The sequence below is a fragment of the Trachinotus anak genome, unplaced genomic scaffold (genome assembly GCF_046630095.1).
Source record: "Trachinotus anak isolate AG129_WGS33_773 ecotype Australia unplaced genomic scaffold, CSIRO_AGI_Tana_v1 ptg000032l, whole genome shotgun sequence".
Classification (NCBI taxonomy): Eukaryota; Metazoa; Chordata; class Actinopteri; order Carangiformes; family Carangidae; genus Trachinotus; species Trachinotus anak.
This window is the reverse complement of record NW_027273883.1, coordinates 17,314,513-17,335,241: the sequence shown is the minus strand read 5'-3', so window position 1 is coordinate 17,335,241 and position 20,729 is coordinate 17,314,513. Positions and strand designations below refer to the sequence as shown.

Here is a 20,729-nt window from a genome sequence, read left to right as displayed (position 1 = left end):
AGCCCACGAGGCCTCTCTTCTTCTTTGCTGGCTCCTCCGAGGGCCCTGCTGGGTTTTTCTTGCAGCAGTGCCTCAAGGCCGGTCCACAGCTCCTCACGCTCTCCTTTTGGTAGATACTTGAATTCTTTGGGTCAAGTGCTGAGGCCATGTTGAGCCATTCATTACTGATGTTATCTTACCATTCAGATATATATCCTTCTTAAAGGTCGTCTTGAACCTTTCCATTTAAGATGGGCCCTTAACTGAGACCTCCATGGTGCGGTACAGACAACAGAGCTTGTGGATTGTTGTGTTTATGTTTCAAATGGTGCTATGCACAGTGATGTTTGGGTTTAAGGGGCATTATTGAGTGTGAAACTGACTGCCAGATTTGGTTACGCCAAAATCTGGCAATCAGTTTGGCTGTTCATGTTTTGTACTTAAAATTATTACATATGATTTTTTTCTGTGTTTCAGCAGCCAAGCCCACAACTCCAGAGAGCAGGTCTCCCAGTGGATCCATTAATAAACCAGACACTGGTTCTCCAGAAAAAACCCCATCGCGTAGTGAGACTAAGCCTGAACCAGTGCCCCGTCTCAGAGCTACATCCTCCTCCAGTTCTCCTGGGGGACCAGTTAGTCCCAAACCACCGGTGCCACAGGGAGCAAAGCCTGCTCTGGCTGCCCGACCCACCATCCCACAGAAGCCCAGGACCACCAGCAGCAGCAGGAGCATAGGTATTATTCAAGCCCTGGATCTGAATAGGTTGTCACACTGAAGAGACTGCTGCCCTTTTTCTTTCCTGAATCTTTATTTGATTTATTTTGCTGAGTATGGTATTATTTTAGATTCATCTATTAGGAGTACTCCGTATGATTATTTTTTCTGCCTTTTGTGCTGATGGATATTATATTTTGTATAAGGGATAGAGACAAATTTAACATGGTAACCTTATGCTGTTGTGTTGACATTGTATGACAGAAAATAAAATGTTTGATTTAACATGGTCGTCTCTCTGATAGATGAGAGCCCAGACTCCCCCAGCAGTGGCGGTGTCTCCCCTAAAGTCACAGTTCTCCCCACCACACTGAAGAGGGCGTTATCAGAGAAAGACAAGGAGGGCCAAACCAGTCTGCAGTCAGAGGGCTCTGCCAACAAAACCACTCAGGAAGGTGGGTCACAAAATCTGTTGTCTGTCAGCGTGAACAATATGACAAACATCAGTGTTCAGGCAATCCTATGATCCAAACCTGCCTTGAGGCTCTAGGTGTGATGCTTGCAGTTATACACGCTCTGAACTATAGTCCAACCAAGAAAACAAAGAGATTCATAAAATGCACAATATTTATTTTGAGCCTTCAAAGAAGGACTGACAACTGTGTCCGGTCAAAATATTATACGCTACCGCTTTACCTGAGGCCTACCTGGGCCATGAACACCTCCTTTAATACAGGCTTGGTAAAGGGGAAATATGGGAAAAAAGAGGCAAGACTCCATATTCAATTTTATTATCAAACACAAAGCACAAATAAGTTAAACTGAATATCTTATGGGGCAATAAAGATATTATTTGCACAACATTTTGACGTGAGAAATTTGGCTCTTACAATCAGACTGATAGATTCAGGACACAACTCTCACTCAGTCTCACTGCCTTTCATCTACTATCTATTATGTAACAGACTGCCTGGCAGCTTGGTGATATTTCTGTCTGTCTTCGCTCCTTTCTCTCTGATGTCTTTTTTCCTTGTCTTGTGTGTCCTCTCCTTTAGTCTCCCTTTCTTCTCTCTACCCTTCACCCTTCATCTTTTCTTAGTGTGTTTTGGTGAATCCCTCTGGTGCCTGGCAGAGGTACACATGTAAGATTTCTTCCTCTCAAGCACATCTGAAACTAGTGGCTATATGTTCAGCTGGTTCTTTGCTATGATAAAATTAATTTGTGCTGTTTTGACATGTATATTTGTATATAGCGTTACCAAATAAGACTAAAAAGACTACAGACAATGTAATCCCACAGCCTCTGTGCCAACTCCTCTACAGAGTAAATCAAGAGATATTAGATGGTAGTATGTACAAGAGCATATTCAAATGTCTCTACAAATGTTGAAGAAGATGGACAGTGTGGAGATGAATCCCTTTTAAGTAGTGAAGTATACTGAAAAGACCTCAAGTCCATCACAGGGATGAAAACCTAATTCCTAAGCTACCTCCAAACTTCCTGCCTGGATATCATTTGTAATGTAGATGAAAGTGAAAACATAAAATCCTAGACAGTGTCCAAAGCCTGAGATTAGACATTTCATCCTGGCTCTACACATTTGTTTTTCTGCTACAGTTTTAATCATGTTGTCCTTTGAACATTTGCTGAGCTTTTTCAGAGCTGATTCAATCCAACCCTTCTTCACCTCTTGTTTTATTTTCCCTCCCCTCTGTCCTCTTTCTCCTTTCTACCCCTTGCACTCTGTCATTTAATCTTTTCTATCTCTCTTTCTTTTTTTTTTCAGTGAGGACGGCGTCGGACTCAGTTCAGCGGCCCAGCCCTCTCCGTACCAACTCGGAGGATCACGGCCCCTTCAAGTCCAAGGACCAATCTCCAAACCCAGACAAGGATAAAGCAGCGGGCAAGAAGTCATCAGACTCTGGGGAGGAGGCGGACAAAGACTTTATTTTAATATGAGCGAGACAAATTTACAACAAAAACGTGTTGACAAGGCTCACTTGTTTCCCTTGAGAAAAAAACAAGGGGGAATATAATCAATATGTTTTCATTTCTGTTAGAGGTTGTACCTGCACTGTAGGTCCTCTCCGACCATTATGTACACAAAATGTTTGGTTTGCAAGCAGACCTGCTGTAGTATCAGGTAACACACAGTTTCAAGTTGAGTTTAATTTGATGATATGAAAAAAAATATTGCTAGATATTAACACTGTGGGGAATATCCTCAATACATTTTCCAGTCTCCTAGTAAACCAAACTAAGTCTCCTAAGAGCTTCCTTCTCACAAACACCCTTTTCTCTAGAACTGGTTTCAGCCTACTCTCTGCTGTCAGGTCAAAATCTCATGGCTCTAAAAGAACAAACTTGTCAGGATTTGAGGAAATGGATCATGGGATGATCCAGCTAGTTCAGCCAATGAAACTGAGGTTAAGTTTGTAAACCACAAAAAAAAAAAAAAAAAAAAAAAAAAACAGCAGACAAAAGTGCAAAAGACTACAAGAGAAAGAGACTGTGAATCTACGAGTATACATTTAAAATGACTTTCTTTAACTAATAATAAGTCTTTTTACTATTATTTCACAGTAGCTTGTCTCCCAGGGACCAAACACACACTAACAATACCACTACCACTGTACTGTACTTGAACTCATACTTAAGACCAGACCAGGACCCAATGGCATTCTTTCAATATATTTGTATAGAGTTTTCTAGAGGCTATTTTCAGTATGTGCAAGTTCCTTTTCTTCGGACTGAATCCATTATGCAATTCATCTTTTTTTTTTACAGGAAAATACAGGTTCAGCTGAGAATATCAGCACAAAAATAAATCAGTAATACACATTTTGATGTAGCTTGTCGGACAGTACTAAGGACTAAATGGACTCTTGACTGAAGGACTGAAGGATGGCTATAGACGATATCAAACACCCCAACTGGACTCAAGTTTGGCTCATGTGGGAGAGAGTCAGAGCGACCATATGATGTGTTCAATCGATAAGGCTTCAGCACTGTTAACCAACACTAAACACTGTGGAAGAAACACACTCATCTTATTTTTACATTTAGCTGCTGAGGTCTTGTTTTTTTTAAATCATGAGATGTTTATGAATATTCCCCTGATGTGCTGATGGTCCAATGAAAACAAAGAACTTACTCAAAAAATGGAACAGCAAAATGAATCTGCTTGAAGGTAACATGGGAGATGAGGTCTTGTGTTTCCCCGTTTCAGTAGCTTTTTTTTTGAGCCAAATTTTGACATTAAACTCTGCAGTTTTTTGTTTGTGTAGCAGAACACTGAGGGAACCGCGGTCTTCAAACACTCTTCTTCCTCTAGAGAATATTTCCTTCAGGACTTTCAGCTCACTTTCACTTTGTTCCAAGACAAGACATCTCTTCAAACACACAGCATTGTAAACACATTTTCTCTTTTAAGTGATTGGGAACACAGTGCCAGGTGTGAACATGAACTGAAGGTAGCTGTATTTCGACCACATGGACCTCTGGGCTATTCTGTATATACCATTTTAAGGACCTGAATGCTTCACAAAAACAACACAGGTCTCAGGATGATTCCTCTCATTTTTCTCTTTTAAGAGCAAGAAATGCCCTTTTCACACTGCTACACAGTCTGTGAACAGTTTCACAAACAGATCTTGGCAATTCCTAACTTCATTTACAACCTGTGGCTTTTTTGTTGATACAGAGTCAGCCAAGTTTACTCATGTTGCATATATCACTGGGGGCAGAAGTTTGGCCTGTCAAATTTAAAGTATACACTACAAATCTCCAGTATATTGATTTTCTCCACTGTTCCAATACTTATGTTTTGACTGTTTGGTTGTGTGCGTCAGTGCAGCCAGGCTGTACTAAGCATTAATGTACAGATTTAAACCCACACAGTGCAGCAGACTTCTTATGCATAACCAGTGTGAAAGGGGCACAAACTGTATTTTATTGTACTGTACAAGACTCAAATTCAAGTCAGGGCCAAAGGTCTTTCTGGTGCACCTTTTTCCTATGGTGTCTATCAATGTCTTTTTGTAGGATTACAATTAGGTTTTAGCTTCTTTATCACTAACCATGGCTTGGAAATAACACTGTTTCTGCTGTATATAGTCAATCTGTACTTGATGTCAATGACTGCTTTCATTTTCAGTCTCAGTCCCAAAATCAAACATCACTTTTTGCGTGGGAGTGGTACAAGGACACTGAAAAAAAAAAAAAACAGTACTTTGCAATATGTTTAAATCAAACACATGTGGCTGTGTGCTGTATTCTGTTGGCATTTTCAACCCTTTTCCTGATGCAAGGAACTTATCTAGACACTCTGTCCTCTACTGTTTCTGCTTTCTGTGTAGGAAGCAGCTGGCTATGTTTCTGTCAAGCTGTGTGCGAAAGATGATTTCCTGTTCAATTCTGAAAAATGAGCACTCACTTCTTTTGTTGGTGCACGGAGTGGAGAAAGTGAAAATATCCAGTAGCACTGAGTCTAGACTTCTGAGTCTACATGTGTGTGTGACTGCATGATGTGGCTGTGAGTTGTACTGTATGTATATATGTGCTTTCATACATGTAGGTGTATGCGTGTGTGTATATATGTATGTGTAATATATGCACATGTATAATATTCACACTGTGGTATATTCACACGCCTAAGTGACCACAGCAAATCCTATATTGTTTTGGTACTAAGTACACTACTATACTAGGGATTTGATTGTTTGTAACTTATTTGGAATAAAAAAGTGGCTGGTGATCTCTTGATCCTTTGTTGTTTTTCCGCTCACTTGTACATTGTGTTCATAACTGTAGAAATTACTTCTTTGTATGCATTCATTTGTTTTTACATATAATCAATTGAATGTTACTTTCTTCATGATTCAGAAGAGAATAATGCAAAACATTGACTGGAAAACACTAATGACATATTTGCTCATTTCATCAGTCTTGATAGGTTATTTGTTCCACTTTGTCATGGATCAATATGTTTCACTGAGTCATTCTGCTGGTGTTGGACATTCCTTCATGCAAATATTAATTATGATTAAAATAATTTTGCAGTCTTTAAAATTTCTGCATCGTGTCTTTTGATCTGCCTTGCAGTGTAACAGTATAGCCACTAGATGGCAATGCTTCACAGTTTATTTCTTGTGCTCTTTCTCTCCTCTTTCTTCTCTCTCTCTCTCTCTCTCTCTCACTCACACACACAGGAGGTGTGGTTTTTACAAACTCAGAAAGACCATATGTAAACCAAGCAGGCTGGTGAACAGTGCAGCAACAGTTTGTCACCTCTGTCTTCATTGTTTTTCTGTGTTAAAGTTGACAGCTTTGCTGTTCTTCATTAAAATGGACAGTGCATTTGATAACTTGGATGCAGCTGGTTTCCTGGAAATCTGGCAACACTTCGATGCAGATGGTAAGGACAGTTAAAGACATGCTCATATTTTTTTCTGCATTAATATACCAAAGACAGGTAGCATTTAATTGTATATCCACTGTTGCTTCACATTGGGGAGAAAAAGACTATGACTATCGATGGCAAAATTGTGACTTTTGGTTGTAGTAACTACTTTAAGTTCTTAGTATCGTTAAATGTAATTGTCATTACCAAGAAAAAAAAAAAAAAAAAAGAAACTTCTGAAAATTACTCTGTTGGTTGTTCCTGTGTCTGGTGACAGTAAAGTCCTCTGTCACCTGAAAAGAGAAATTAATGATCTTAGTCAATTCATTGGGAGTTCTCACTCAGTCTATTTTTTAATTTGGACAGATAATGGCTACATTGAGGGTAAAGAGCTTGATGACTTTTTCCGTCACATGATGAAGAGACTGGGTCCAGAGGTAAGTCAGCTTTGTTTGGATGACTTCATCCATATCTACTGAAGAAACTAACAGCACTTCAGTACAGTGTGATGCAGTGCATGTCAAGGGCAATTGGACAGGCACAAAAGCATAATAATGATTAACACATAATTTCCATCTGCTAATCTGTTCATCTGTATGGCACGCACAATAACTCTACTAGAGGAGATCATATAAATGCACATTGCTTTTTTCAAAATAAAAGTCCAGACTGTAAGTATTTTCAGTAACACAGGCTCTGAGCTTCAGTTCATACTACATTCAAGTGACAAGTCTCAGCTTTAATTTGCATGGGTTCACATCAATAAAGAAAGAACTGTGTTAGACAACCTTACAACTGTTAAAAACTCACTTTCAGATTTAAGAAGACTTTGTTTTATTTCAAAATGCAAAAAAAAAAAAAAAAAAGGCAATTTCACGGTTTGATCCATCCAAGCAATAGTAGACCAGAACTTGATAAAAGGCCCAGTCACAAATAGAATAGCAGTTTCACAGATTTAAAACTTCATTGTAAATGTTTTTTCTCCCTTAATCAAGTTCAGAGTTGACAAGTCTAACTGTAGTGCTTTGGTCTGATGTGGTCCAGATGAGGATAAAACAGTTTAAGTGTCCATTTTGAGTTTTCATAAATTCACAATCTGGAGTCGAGTCATTAATGAAATCCAGGTTTATCCAGTGTAAATGTGCAGGTTTTTAAGCTAGAACTGATTTATTGTTGTCCCGATGGTAAAAAGACAGTGAAATCAACATTTTTATGCCTTCATTAATAAAATGAAGGTTTCACAAATCAGCAAGTGCTGCAGACCAGACTAACAGCAAAGACACTTTGCAACACACAAGAGCTGCAGGTGGCTGCAGTGAAGACCTGGATACAAGGCGTCTGCTAACATCTACGTGCTGAAGATATTAAGTAGTCATTGAATTCAAAGGGTTTTCCACAAAATCTCCAAAATGATGATTTTGATTGACTTCATGTGTAGCTGTCCTGTTACTTTTGAACCTCTAACCTTTGTACACTATGTCCTGAAAGAGCCATATCTCCCAGACAGTTCTTCCTCTTCTGATTTAAAGTACCCGGTCTGGACTGTATATATCTAACTTAATTTTGTTATTTATTGCATTGCATGTTATTGCACATGTTCAACAAGTAGAGGCAGCTGTTTATTTTGAAATTTGCCATTAAAATCACCAATGCAATTTACTATGCACTACTACTTAAATTTCTCAAGTTTAGATTGAGGAGTTTGTGGGAAACAATTTGTCAAAATTAAAGCTTAAATCAGTTTTTAGGAAATACAACTGCCTTTGGGCACAGACTTTGCAGCACTTATGGTCTCTGCTGTGTGGGCAGCTGAACCTCTATGCAGTCATCTGGATGGGTGGGGTGACTGTAAGGATGTTAGACACAACACAATTAAAGAGCTCTGGTCCCTGTCAAAAGGAAAAGCCTTTGACATGGTTACAAGTTGACCTGCTGGAGGGGTGAGGGGTGGTCTCTATTTGTGTGTGTTTTTGTGTGAATGTGTGTGCTAATGACACATCTTGTTTACTGAGTAATGTTAAATGCTGTTAAGATGATCAGTTATAATGGAAAACCAAATGAGTGTACAGCACAACTATCAGAGCACATTCTAGTGTGTGTGTGTGTGTGTGTGTGTGTGTGTGTGTGTGGACTCCCTTGGATACTAATGGGGTTGCACTAAGACAAACAGACCACCAACCACATGTCACTTTGTCTCTGATGTTTGCTCTTTCATTAATGCCCCCAGGATGAGTACTGTTTGCTGTATTTCTCTTGAGCTAAAGCAACACTGCACAATGACTATCTGTTATTTCCTATTAGGCTGATAAGTATTGGTAAACATGATCCATGTGGTGTCCATTTGTGGCTGCTTTTCCTGGACTGCATCATACCTTGTAATTACATATTTTTCTGTGAGTTTAATGTATCAATAAAACCTAGTGAATACACGAGTTCAGCTCAGTAGTGTACATGAAGTCAAATATTAACGTGTGTGTACTTTAAAAACTTCTGTTTAACAACAGCAGATTGCAGGTGCCTGACGGAAAGGTGATGCTGAAGACAAATACCTGTCTGTCTGTGATGAGCGAGGGCCTGGCACCTTGTAGTCTGCAGCCTGTGTGCTCTGCACCATATGAAACGATGATTCACACAGCAGCGTCATTGATCAACAGGTTTCTATAGTTACAGTACAGTCATTGAGGGGTTTGCAGAAAGACACTAGATTAGCTGCTAAATATATTTTTAAATAACTTGAACAGCTTAATGCATTCTTGCCTTCAGTTGCTTCTAAGCTTTTGTCTGAGCTCTGGTGAAGAAAAATGTGACTCTTAACTCAGATAAGCACGCAATCAGACTGCATCTCTGCAGCTTTTGTATCTCAATTTATCTTTGCTTCTGCTATCTGCTAGAATATGTTTTCCGTGTCCTTAAAGGCATCACGTTTCATGAGTAAAAGTAGTTTCTGAGTCTTCATTATCTATAGCACAGTGGTGAAGAATGAGAAAGTCACACACAGATTATACAGACACATATTTCACTAGAAGGCATTCACAAAGCATTTGAACTGCTTGCTCGGTCCAAGGTAGCTAAGTCATGAGCTAATAAAAAAAAAAAAGTCATGAGCTAATATGCTACATACATGAAAAAAAACAGGGTCATGACACAATGTGCAATAGAAATCTCGCTTCCTTTGCTAGATGACAACTCTTGGATGCAAATGTTTGAGGTCCACACCATCGTAGTTTCTGTTCTGTATATTAGACAGACCGAGTAGACCAAGCACAAGCAAAGTGAGCTACAAAAATGCTTTATGAAAATTTTGCCATGGGTTGAGAGAGCAAACCTTGAGAGGAAAATTGCAGGTTCAGGTCAAAGTAGTATCCATGGTGACATTGCTTAAAATAACTGTGACTCAGCCAGTGAAATATCTTTTATTTCATGTCATTTCCTTTCTACAATTTTCAAATACATCATATGCTTGATTTAAAGGAATCTATGTGATACAACTTTTTTTTTTTTTTTTAACTTATTATCATCATATACTCTGACGTCATCACCATATCTGTGTCCAGTGGATTTGTACTGGCTGCTTTGGTGTTACATTTGACCCTTTTTACCTAACCTTGTTTTTCTACAGGAGAAAGTGACTGAAGAGCAAGTTAAGAGACTGAAGCAGAGGTTTATGTCCGCCTATGATGCCACTGCTGACGGGAAACTACAGATTCAGGAGGTACAACACAATTTCCGTGTCTCATTCACTTGAGCATTATTTCCTTCATACTAAATTTTGGGTTCTCTATTGTGAGTAGAAGCGAAGCACTGATTTCTTCTTTCTCCATTAATTTTGGACTTGATGTGTGGGCTTTTGTTACAAATTAAACAGTAAAACTCACCTCTCTTTCCCTCTGTCCCTTTTTACAAAAGTACAACATTTTATCTTTTCCTGCTAACTTCCTCTCTCAGGATCTCCATCCTCTCTCTCTCTCTCTCTCTCTTTGACTCCTCTATTCCACTCACCCCTCTCTCTTTATCTACCACCACTCCCTCTGCTTCCTCTTCATTATTTTTTTAACCCATGTATCTATGACAAAGATACAGCTTGTACCATATTCAAGAAGAACAGAAACTAATTTCCTGGTCTGCCGCGGGTCACGTTAAGCTATCCTCTTGTAGAGACAGTCAGAGGAGAGGCAGTCCAACCATTATCGAAATCAAATACCTAACAGTGCACTGTATGTAAGTAAAAATCTAATGTGAATGGCACAACAATTCTTCTAAACGAGAAAGAGCCTAATGATCATAGATTGATTCTGAAATGACTTTTTGATTGACTCAATTAATTGAATTGACTGACAACTTCACAGACTGTGGCTGTTTACCAGAAATTTAAAGCCTTATTGTGATGACACTGCTTTTTCTCCACTCAGTGTAATTGATGCAGCTCCTTGCCCAGCGGCAGTGCTTCCTCAGAGCAATGTAGTGCATTTTCTTTATTCTGAAAAAAAAAAAAAAAGAAAAGAAAAGAAACTTTTACCCATTTATCAGGTCAATCCCTTAATGCACTGCACCCTTGGCCTTAAAGGTTTGGCTTTTACTCACATAGCTGTACAAAAATCAATACATGTATGCAATAAGTGGCCTGTTTTACTGATTTACTGAGGCTGAAGCAGAGACAATGCCGTCGAAGCTCTTTGTAGCTTTGTTTGAAGCCACACACCCTCTCGACTAGGGATGCACCCATCTGCTCATACTCAACCCAGAGTATCTGCAAATACCAATCAATACCAATGCTTTTTTTTAAATGTAAAATTTTAAAAACTAATTTGAAATAATTTTTGTGTAAGGTAACACTTTTATGTAAAGTCACACGAGGCTCAGAGTTGCTGGGTAAACTACAAATTTATTTTTATTTTTTGATTTAATCAGGCAGTCTCATTTTTCAAAAGAGACCTGAGAACCAGAATAAGAAACGATCAACAACAAAGACAACACAACTACAAAATACAGGAAATTAACAATAACAATAATCATAAAATATAACAAATAATAAAGCTTTAAAATCTCCAAGGGAAATGAGTCTAGTTTGAGGGCAGTTTGCAGTTTGTTACATTTAAATGGTGCATAGGACTGGAGCCAGTTCTGCTGATGTTAGCATGAGGGACATCGAGGGTAATGTAGTTACTGGATGGTGTACTGTGGATACTGGATTTATGAGAAATGAAAAAAACAGAGATGCAAGGTTGTTTGGAAGCTTTGACAGGAGAGCTTTATGAAAGAATAACATGAGGTGGCTGTTTCTTCTTGATTGCCCCACCCGGCCCACCCTGACTGGATCAATGTAGCTGAGAGCAGAAACATTAAATTCAAAACTGTATTTAGTGTCAGTCACTCACATATGGTTAATGTCCAATCCACTTACTAAGCACAGTATCGGCCCTGATACTGATCCAGTGAATCAGATCAGTGCAACCCTATTTAGATTTATGTCATGACTATACACTCATTTGCCAGTTTATTAGATACACTTAGCTAATGCAGTCTAATACAAGGTGAACTCCTCTCTGCATAATAAAATACATTTCAGCATCACCACAAGCTACATCCTCCAAAATGAACATAAATTTGAACACGTTTCTAAAACAGTTTATTGCAGGACTTTTGTATTATATTAATTTTAGCTAGCTGTACCCAAAAAACTGATGACTGTATATGTGGTACAAATGTGTCTGCTAATCATGCTATTTCCTCATATACTGTTGCTGCTGCTGTATGGCACTTAAAGGGAAGTTAGCACGGTGAAAGCCACAGTATCCTGTATCGAGCTGCATGAAGCTCATTTATCATAAGACTGATCTGTTAGACACAGTGTTGTTCATTTACTATCAGACAAGAAATGTGACACTACCCAAGTAGTGGCCTACTCACTATAGCACTTGTACTATGCATTTATTGTACTTGTAGCACATTTAACAGTAATGATCAGAGATGGGAAACACAGCAGTTCAGGATCTGACAGGGCCTCAAGGACACATCAGTGGTTGGATACTTAATGAAATGGGGACAGTGTGTACTCTGTATAGGCTACTTAATGTACACTGTAAGTCTTTGCTGCTTTTCTCATTGTAGATTTAACGTCATTGGGGTTTGGACTGCTCCTGTGACAAAAGAAACTATTTGCAGATATCAGATTTTGGGAAATTGTGATGGAAATGTTCCACAAATTTTTTGCATTTTTTTCAAACACACAAGTATTAAAAAACATCGACAGATGATTAGGTAATGGATTAGCTCTACTTCTTATCAATGCTTTAACTGAGACGTGTTGAAATGGCGGGACCTGTTTGTGTAAACGTGTTGATCAGCGTTTTATCCCTGAACGTCTACTGCATCTGTAGTTGGCAGCACTGTTGGTGCATTGCGCTTGTTCTCTGAGCTGTACTCAAGCTTTGTGACCCAAATGGCTGCAGTACCATCTTGTATTTTAATTAGAATGATGATGTTGGGCAGTTTAATCTGCTAATGGAGGGCCGATATTGTTAAAGAAGGACAGACAAGAAGAGGGCAACATGAATTGGAAAGCAGCCAGGAGGAGCTGGTGTAGGGACCGTTCATCTGAATGTCAGTAAAACATGAATCCCTTCTGGCATCCAGCCAAGCCTCAGTTTGTAGAGGTTTTCAGATAAGAGTTCAACATCTGAGTTCAAGTCTGAGCTTGAATTTGACAAGTTTCACATCAATACAGAAAAAAACACTTTAATGTAGTATCCATTATTTTATTTCAAACTGAACACGCTGAAGCTCAGAGCCCAAAGAACAAAAATAGTCCAACTGTCCTTATGCTTACAATCTAGACTCTGTACCTGAGGCTTCTCCTGCCACCGTACTACAACAGAGGAGAATGAAATTCAGATTTCTATTTGTCAAACTCAACAGCAAAGTCTTAGTGTCTGAGTTTCTCAGGATATATCAAGGACCTCACTGTCAAGTTTCATCAAATCCATTTCTTCTGTAGAAATTAGTTCATAAAACTGACTCCTGATCAAGATTTAAAGACTGTTTGTATGACTCTTCCTCTGCCCTTTTCTAGTTGGCCCATATGATCCTCCCTGAAGATGAGAACTTCCTGTTGATCTTCCGCAGAGAGGCTCCTCTGGACAACAGTGTTGACTTCATGAAGGTAAGATCACAGATCACAATATGTCGATGAAAGGTAAAACTAACAGAACTGATTATACAACAGCATTAAAACTACCAAAACAACAGCGGTGTCCTGGTGTCCAGTGATCTAACGTATACCATGTGTTGTGATGTTCATGGTTTACTGGGGATTGTTGCCGTATGTCAACACCACATAAAAATATCTCACAGGATTTCTCATTCCCTGGTGATTTTGTAGGGTACAGTTGTAGGTTGGAACTTATATTTGTCAATTTTCCAGTGTCCATACATGACAAGTATCAAGATATAAACCAAAGTACAAAGTTTATCACATTTCAGCTGTATATCAACTGTTGTTCAAATTTGGGCCTGTATAATGGAAGGTAGAATAGATTATTGCCAAGAAAATGATAATGGCAGGTAATATGCAACACTTACCAATACTTCACTAATTGCCTAATTGGTAAAACCAGATTGACCAGCAACAGGTCAACAGAGCAGAGAGGAGAATGTACTAGTGGCTTGAGGTGACACACATGCAAAGTATGAGGAAGTCAAAACAATACATTCTTACAAGATTCATCCAGAGCCTGATCTTGAGACTGGAAGCAGCGCACAGTTTGATCCTTAGATGGGTTTTATTTTTTATGTTATTTTTTTATCTAACAGAATTATATCTGCATCTGTATCTAATTTGATATTTCACCAGGGAAGTCAAATACTATAAAAAGCTGACTTTAGTGGCTATGATGATTTTACTGTTTCATATGAAGTTAGCTGTACTCCTGTCACATTACATTTCATGTGACATTTTGCTGATTTGCCATCTCCTTCCCACTCACTGCAGATATGGAGGAAGTATGATCTTGATTGCAGTGGCTACATATCAGCTCAGGAGCTCAAGGTGAGGTTTGTGAACATGGGCAAAAAGCACACCCCCTCACACCACAGAACCAATTACACGCCTCTTCTCTGTTCAAGGAACAGCCAGCATTCATGGCACTGACAGAGAATGACTGCAGCCTTTGGCCACTATTTTATGTTCTGTCATACATTGAGATGTTTGTCCCTTTCCAGCTTCTGACAACATTTTTTTTTTCTTTATAATAGAGATATTTTTTTTTTGCTCTTCTTTGTCAGTGGTTAATTTGGAAAGAAAAGACTGGCAGGAGAGATTGATTTGTTGACATGAAGGTGTTTAAAATGAATATAAATAGGGAAGATTTCATGATCAATTTCAATTTTATTTATCTTTTCTTGGAATGAGCTCTTTCTCACTACATAATCTCCACAAATAAAGTACTATTTCTGTTTTGATTATAAGATCCTATTTTCCCTCAGGCTTTCCTGAAAGACTTGTTCCAGCAGCACCACAAGGAAGTGTCATCTGATAAACTGGAGGAGTACACCGACACAATGGTAGTAACACAATTCACTCCCACACACATATTCCATATTTTGAGACTGTTCCATAGTCTGAGACTACTACCCAGTTCACTTGAATGGGAGATTGATCTCAGACTTTTGGACACTAATGTATATTGGTATAAAAAACATCTAATATCACTTTGCTTCAGAACTAAGGCAGCGCTTTAACTCAGGTGTGTTCAGTCAGGTGTCATGGCGATCTGACTTGCCATCAGTCTGTGTTGACGGACACATTTATGCTAAACCTTTCCCTGTCTTAACTCAGTGTGCAGCTCCAGTCATTGGACACTGTATTATGACTGTGGACAAGAGGCTTTGTTTCATCTACTGTATGAAGTGGTTGTGTAGAGATGGTTTAAACAGTCACATCCCGCAGTGCTTGTGTAGCTTGCAAACGCTAGTTAGGCTACTGTAGTTATATTAAGTGTAATGAAAAAATGTATGCAACAGCTGTCCTCCAAGTGTAATTTTGACATTTATTTTCACAAATAAAAGCTGCAGAAGGCTGAAAAGCAATTAACTGTTCTAGCAAACAACTGCAAAATGAGATAAAAAAGAAAACCAACAGCTTATCAGAGACTTCTCACTAGTGATACTATTTTCTGAAGATCCTGTGTGTTGTTGCAGCTGTCAAAAGATGGCACAGGCAATATATCCAATTACCGTCTCGCTGAGTTACTTCTGTAGAAACTCCTAGTCTCAGACAGCAAAGTCCTACTATTTTATAGATTTCAATTTAGAACAGATTGATTCACACGCTAAGGCAGATGAGTTGGCTCTAGAGTCACAGGTGGTGTGAAGAAAGCAGCAGCTGGACAGACAGATTCACCTCGGCTAGAGGTGAATTGCTTCTCAATACATCCTCCTTTTCTTGCAGATGAAAATCTTTGACAAAAACAAGGATGGCCGTTTGGATTTGAACGACCTTGCCAGGTATTTTTCACAGAGCAGAACGAAGAGATATTCTAAGACCATGCAATGTTCAAATGTCTTGTGACTTAATGTAAGTTACACAGGCATAAAAGAGCTAACTGCCAAATGCTAACATCTCAAAAAATGATAAATCAACTACCATGTGCCACAAATCAGTATTACAGGAGAACCACATTACTAACTAAACTCTGTTAAATCAGTTAGTGTACCGACATGCACTGAATTTTTCAAGAAATTAACATGGAAAAAATGTCTGAACAGTCACTCTGTTCACCCTGTTCATTTAACGTGTTATGATATATCTTAAATTTCGCACAGTAGAAATGAGGTGACTATTCTACGACAAGGAATATTTATGTTATTGATAACCTCAAACACTCCTTGTAAAGTATGTGTGTCTTTCTCAATCAGGATCTTGGCTTTAGAAGAGAATTTCCTGCTCCAGTTCCAGATGGATGTGAGTGCATTGTTTATCTTGTTCTTTTAACACTTTAGTCAAATGAAATGACATGAGGGTAAATCATGCTGTAATCAGTTATCTTCTATTATTTTTAATCTAATTTCTCTCCTCCCAGCTTCTTGATTTTTAACAACTCCACCCTTCTGTTTCCAAGGCCTGCAGTAAAGAGGAGAGGAAGAGAGACTTCGAGAAGATCTTTGATCATTATGATGTTGTGAGTACAGTAATGCACTGGGAGACAGATGAGGACTGCTATTTCATAATTTCATAATAAGCCAATTACTGTTGTTGTTCCTGTTCTCGCATGAACATTTTTGAGAATGTGGAAAGCGGGTAGTTTGGTTTTTGGAACAATCTCTGAAATATGGTCATCCCGATTATATTTCTAGAGTAGGTTGCACTTGGCCAGTTGCATTGCAAGCATTACTTCATGTGTTGTGTCAGATTGCAACTTGGAGCGTTGCTTCAATCGACTCTTTTTGATTTGTTTATTATCTTCTGCCAAGTACACACAGCACTTCTCCAATTCTTAATACTGTACTAGAGATGGCATCTTTCCAGCCGAGGCAGATATTGCTCCTACTTATCGATTCCCTTTCCCAATGAATTAAAACTCTTAAATTTGCACAATATATGGCAGTGTGCACGAGAGGACTCAGTACAGCGACCATGAATCCCTTAGCTCCCTTACCTCTAATGTAACATAATAGAACAAAGCACCAATTATGTTGTCGAGTCACTCTCTGTACAATCATATGTATGGCCTTGTCTCTAAAGTGCATGAGTTAATCTGTCTGAAATCTTTCCCTGCCTCCACCGCCCTCCACTTTCAGAGAGCTTTGTGAGATGTACTCTGTGGTTACCGTTGTGGTTGTTGTCGTCAAGGTGCAGTATTGCACTATTACTGTGATTGAAGACTCTGCACCACATTTTGATCAGTTTGTCAGGCCACACCCTTCCTGGTTGACAGAGGTAATACAGTCTGATTAAAACATAGCCGGTGCCTCAGTCTGTTAGCGACATGTTTCACACCATGGCTACAGTTTCATGCATTTCAATAACCAGCACAAGTGGCACCTCTTTAAAGTTTTTGTTTAAGACAGCATGCTTTCACACAATATCTTTATCACCTGCAGGGGGTGAAAATGAGCAAAAAGTTACAGATTACAGATTATTTCACATACAATAAAGGACTAGTCTCATGGCAAGAGATAAATATCTGACATGGCCTTGCATATTTTTTCAAGCAAGCCTTTTTCTGGTATATCTGCAGTCAGGAGGGACAGCAGCTTCATATTGTTTCATTCAGTGTGTGACACTGTCAAGTATCTCTCTAAGACTTCTGCTTCAAATCAAACTGTATGTAACCTGTCAGTGTATATTTCAAATAGATATACATTATTGAAAGATAACCTGTCAGAGCTGTAAGCTGCTCTTTCATTTCCTCTCTGCATTGCATTGAGAACTGTGCATCAACAGCACATTCAAACATCAACTGTATTAATATGCATGCAGTGTGCTTTGAGTGTACTTTAATTTGTCACTTTTCCAGAGTGAGCACACTGCATACTAAAAACATGCTTGGAATCAGGATGTAGGATGAATTTGGGTCACAGCGAGGCCATTTATCCTATCCCAAATGCATATTGGGATGTGGTTCAGGCCCAACCACGACTCTAAGGAATGAATCTCTCTCTTCTTTCCCTTTTTCTGTTTTTTTTTTTTTTCTTGTTCAGAGTAAGACAGGAGCACTGGAGGGTCCTGAGGTGGACGGCTTTGTCAAAGACATGATGGGACTGGTCAGGGTAAGAGTCTGTGCTGTTTTGGGCTGTTTTTCATCATGTAAAATGTTGTGATGTACATGCAAAATGTTTCTATTAATATGTAAATATTGCTACTACTTTTGGTACTCTACTTCTCTCAACAATCATTTTTGAATCCTGCAATCTTGGCACCAAAATTGCAGTGCGCCACTTGATTTGCTCCCATTTGGGTGCACAGCGAGTCAATATACCAAACCGACTCATCGCTGTCAAAGAGATGATTGAGTTTGATGGGTGTGGACCCATTTAAAATGCTGGAAATGTTGATATCTCACACTGATGATGCAAGTATCCCACAAATTAGAGTTTAACAGAAGAAAACAGCGTTATTAAAAGCTAAAAAGCATTTGTGCTGCTTGCGCACACTATATTTACAGTGTAATGCCTTCTTGTCTCTTCTCTCTCCTGCAGCCCAATATGACCGGTCCTGAGCTGAACAAGCTGCGAGCCGTTCTACTACGTCACTGTGACGTCAACAAGGACGGAAAGATCCAGAAAAATGAGCTTTCTCTGTGCCTGGGAGTCAAGTCTAAACCCTAATTAAAGATCAGTGTTATTATAATGTGTTATGTAACACTCGCTCTGTATTTGTTATATAGTCAATAATGGTAGAATGCTCTTTTGATGCAGATCAGTCTGACGTTATTTGAAGTCAATATTCATAATTTGCTATTTGATCCTGAATATGAAAGAAACTATTGGACACTGTGGACTATGAGTTCAAGTTGTGCATGTTTTAAGGCCAAAAAAATGAGTGTGAATGTTTTTGGCTAAAATGGATGGTGCTGTAAGATTTGTCAGTCAGTAAACACGTTAGTAGCTTTTGAAAGCAGAATGTTTTTCATTGTAATATTAAGTTTTATTCTTTCAGTTTGGAGTTGGAGTACGTTGGCCATTACTGGCCACTTGCATGTTTTTCTGCCAAGTACAGGATGTGGTTTAATGATAACAAAATAAAATGATGATGACAACTACTGGGCACGTTTCACATAGTTTTTACTATTTTAATGTATTAAAGTATTTTTTTAGAAATGTATCATTTAAACCTACATTAATTTGGCAGTGAATCACTGAGGGAACTCACACTTTGATCTGGTGATATGATAGAAATACATACATAATGTTATTTATTTTACAAGTCATTATTGAAAAATCCAAACTACCATCTGCACACTCCAAATGTTGTTAAGCTGTTGCATTGTTGCACCTGGTATTGACTGTATCATCCATAACTACAGAGCAGAAATATTGTCAAATCTAAAGGCTGCGTAACCTTCATTGATGAGACATTGGTAGCCTTTACAATGTTTCTTCAAAAATCCTTCATTCACTTATTTTCATCACGCTGCAAATGATCTTTGGTTGGTTGAAAAGGATGAATTACAATAAACTAGTTGTTTAGATTTCACATTCCTCATGCAATGACTCTAACTATCCCTGTCAAACACATAAATTCAAGAGACTGATGAGTCAGTGGGACAGTGGGAGAGACAGTAGTCTCTATATGGAGGACCAATGATACAATGTAATACAATTTCGCTGGCTGAACATTATCATACATTCATCAAAAATAAATTATTCTCATCATCTCATCTCATCATTAAACAATAGTCCTGCAAACTAATGTAGGTTTAGAAATGTTAGAGGTTAGTTTCATGTCCACCAGACACACTGTAACACGTCACTGTGACCCTTCTCCTCTGAGACGAAGCAAGCTGACAAGGCGAGTCTCTGTCAAGTAGGAGACGGGGTGAAAACCAACGTGGTTAAGTAGATGGAAACCTCTCCGGCCACTAAAAAGGAGCTAATGGTGCAGACCTAAAAGCTTTACTTGCCTCATTGCCTTAGGTGTCCTCACAAAGCCGTGCTGAGTGGTTTTACGATGCCTCTTTCTCTGTGGGTGTTCAATAGCAATAACAGATAAGTATGGATACAAGCATTAAAGTGGCAGTTTTACATAGTGTGTTTATATACCGTGAATAGACACACTCGCGTGAGTGTTTGCGTGTGTATACTGTGTTGTACAGTTAAGGGCTTATTATTGTGTGTATTTGTTTGGACAGAGCAGCTGCCACACAGCTGCTACAAAACAAACAGTTTCCCATTTAGCCTGAAAGCTTTGATCCACACTGTGCCACAGGTCTCATTTACACTTGATGTTTAACAGTCATCATGGTGCAGTATCAGGAAATTTCAATGAAATACTATCTGATAATTAAAAAAAAAATCAAGCACTATAATGGTTGCAGAATTAATAATATATTTTCTATCAATTGCAAAAAAAACTTATTCCTATAATCTAAGTAAAACTAAGTGAGGAGATGAGCTGCTGTCTCTGGCCTTATCAGGGTAAACATGTTTTCCAATCTGTAGAGAATCAAGTTTTACTGTTTTATGATTCTTTTTATATTTCCTGTTGAATGAAGCTCCATTTTAGATGGATAGCAAACTGGACTATGTTATTTTAATTTCCTTGTAACATCAGCCCACCAAGAAGATATCTTAAGCCACAAACAGGAAGCCTGGCCGTTGAGCCTTTGTGGCCCCACTCAAGAAGAAAAACAACCCTTTTCTAAAGGATCAATGAAAATGATTATAATGTACAAACAGCAGACTGATAATATATAAATTCATTAAATATTCATAAGAATGACAGCTGCAGGTACAAAAGAAAAGCCTTTTTAGCCAACTGTGTTTTTACTGTTCAAATAATTTCCGGTGACAAAAATTCTTTCCATTTTTCCAGCAGTGATGTGGCCTTTCGAGACCCATGATGCAGCCCTGAACCAGCACGGCTCAGGTCTGCTAAACAGGTTATCAAGCAGTTAGGTGACTTAATTCTTAAC

The 20,729-nt window shown here is 38.6% G+C and overlaps 2 protein-coding genes across 5 annotated transcripts in view; both read left to right on the top strand.

Moving 5' to 3' along the window:
• Positions 1-5,454, top strand: part of LOC139612731 (F-actin-uncapping protein LRRC16A-like) — a 73,135-nt gene extending 67,681 nt beyond the window's left edge. For 2 of the 4 annotated variants that reach the window (XM_071468643.1, XM_071468642.1), the window contains exons 36-38: positions 460-717; positions 1,003-1,152; positions 2,485-5,454. In XM_071468643.1, coding sequence (XP_071324744.1) covers positions 460-717; positions 1,003-1,152; positions 2,485-2,657 — 581 coding nt within the window. In that variant the 3' untranslated portion in view covers positions 2,658-5,454. Of the gene's footprint in view, positions 1-456; positions 718-1,002; positions 1,153-2,484 lie in introns of all 4 variants that reach the window. The other 2 variants (XM_071468641.1, XM_071468640.1) reach the window with 1 other exon arrangement.
• A 491-nt stretch (positions 5,455-5,945) lies between these two features.
• Positions 5,946-18,857, top strand: LOC139613541 (secretagogin-like). Its single transcript, XM_071470278.1, has 11 exons — positions 5,946-6,114; positions 6,466-6,536; positions 9,719-9,811; positions 13,169-13,258; positions 14,087-14,143; positions 14,581-14,658; positions 15,545-15,600; positions 16,012-16,057; positions 16,215-16,274; positions 17,797-17,865; positions 18,295-18,857. The coding sequence occupies exons 1-11, from the start codon at positions 6,045-6,047 to the stop codon at positions 18,421-18,423; spliced, it is 819 nt and encodes a 272-aa protein (XP_071326379.1). The 5' UTR covers positions 5,946-6,044; the 3' UTR covers positions 18,424-18,857.
• Positions 18,858-20,729: the final 1,872 nt, after the last annotated feature.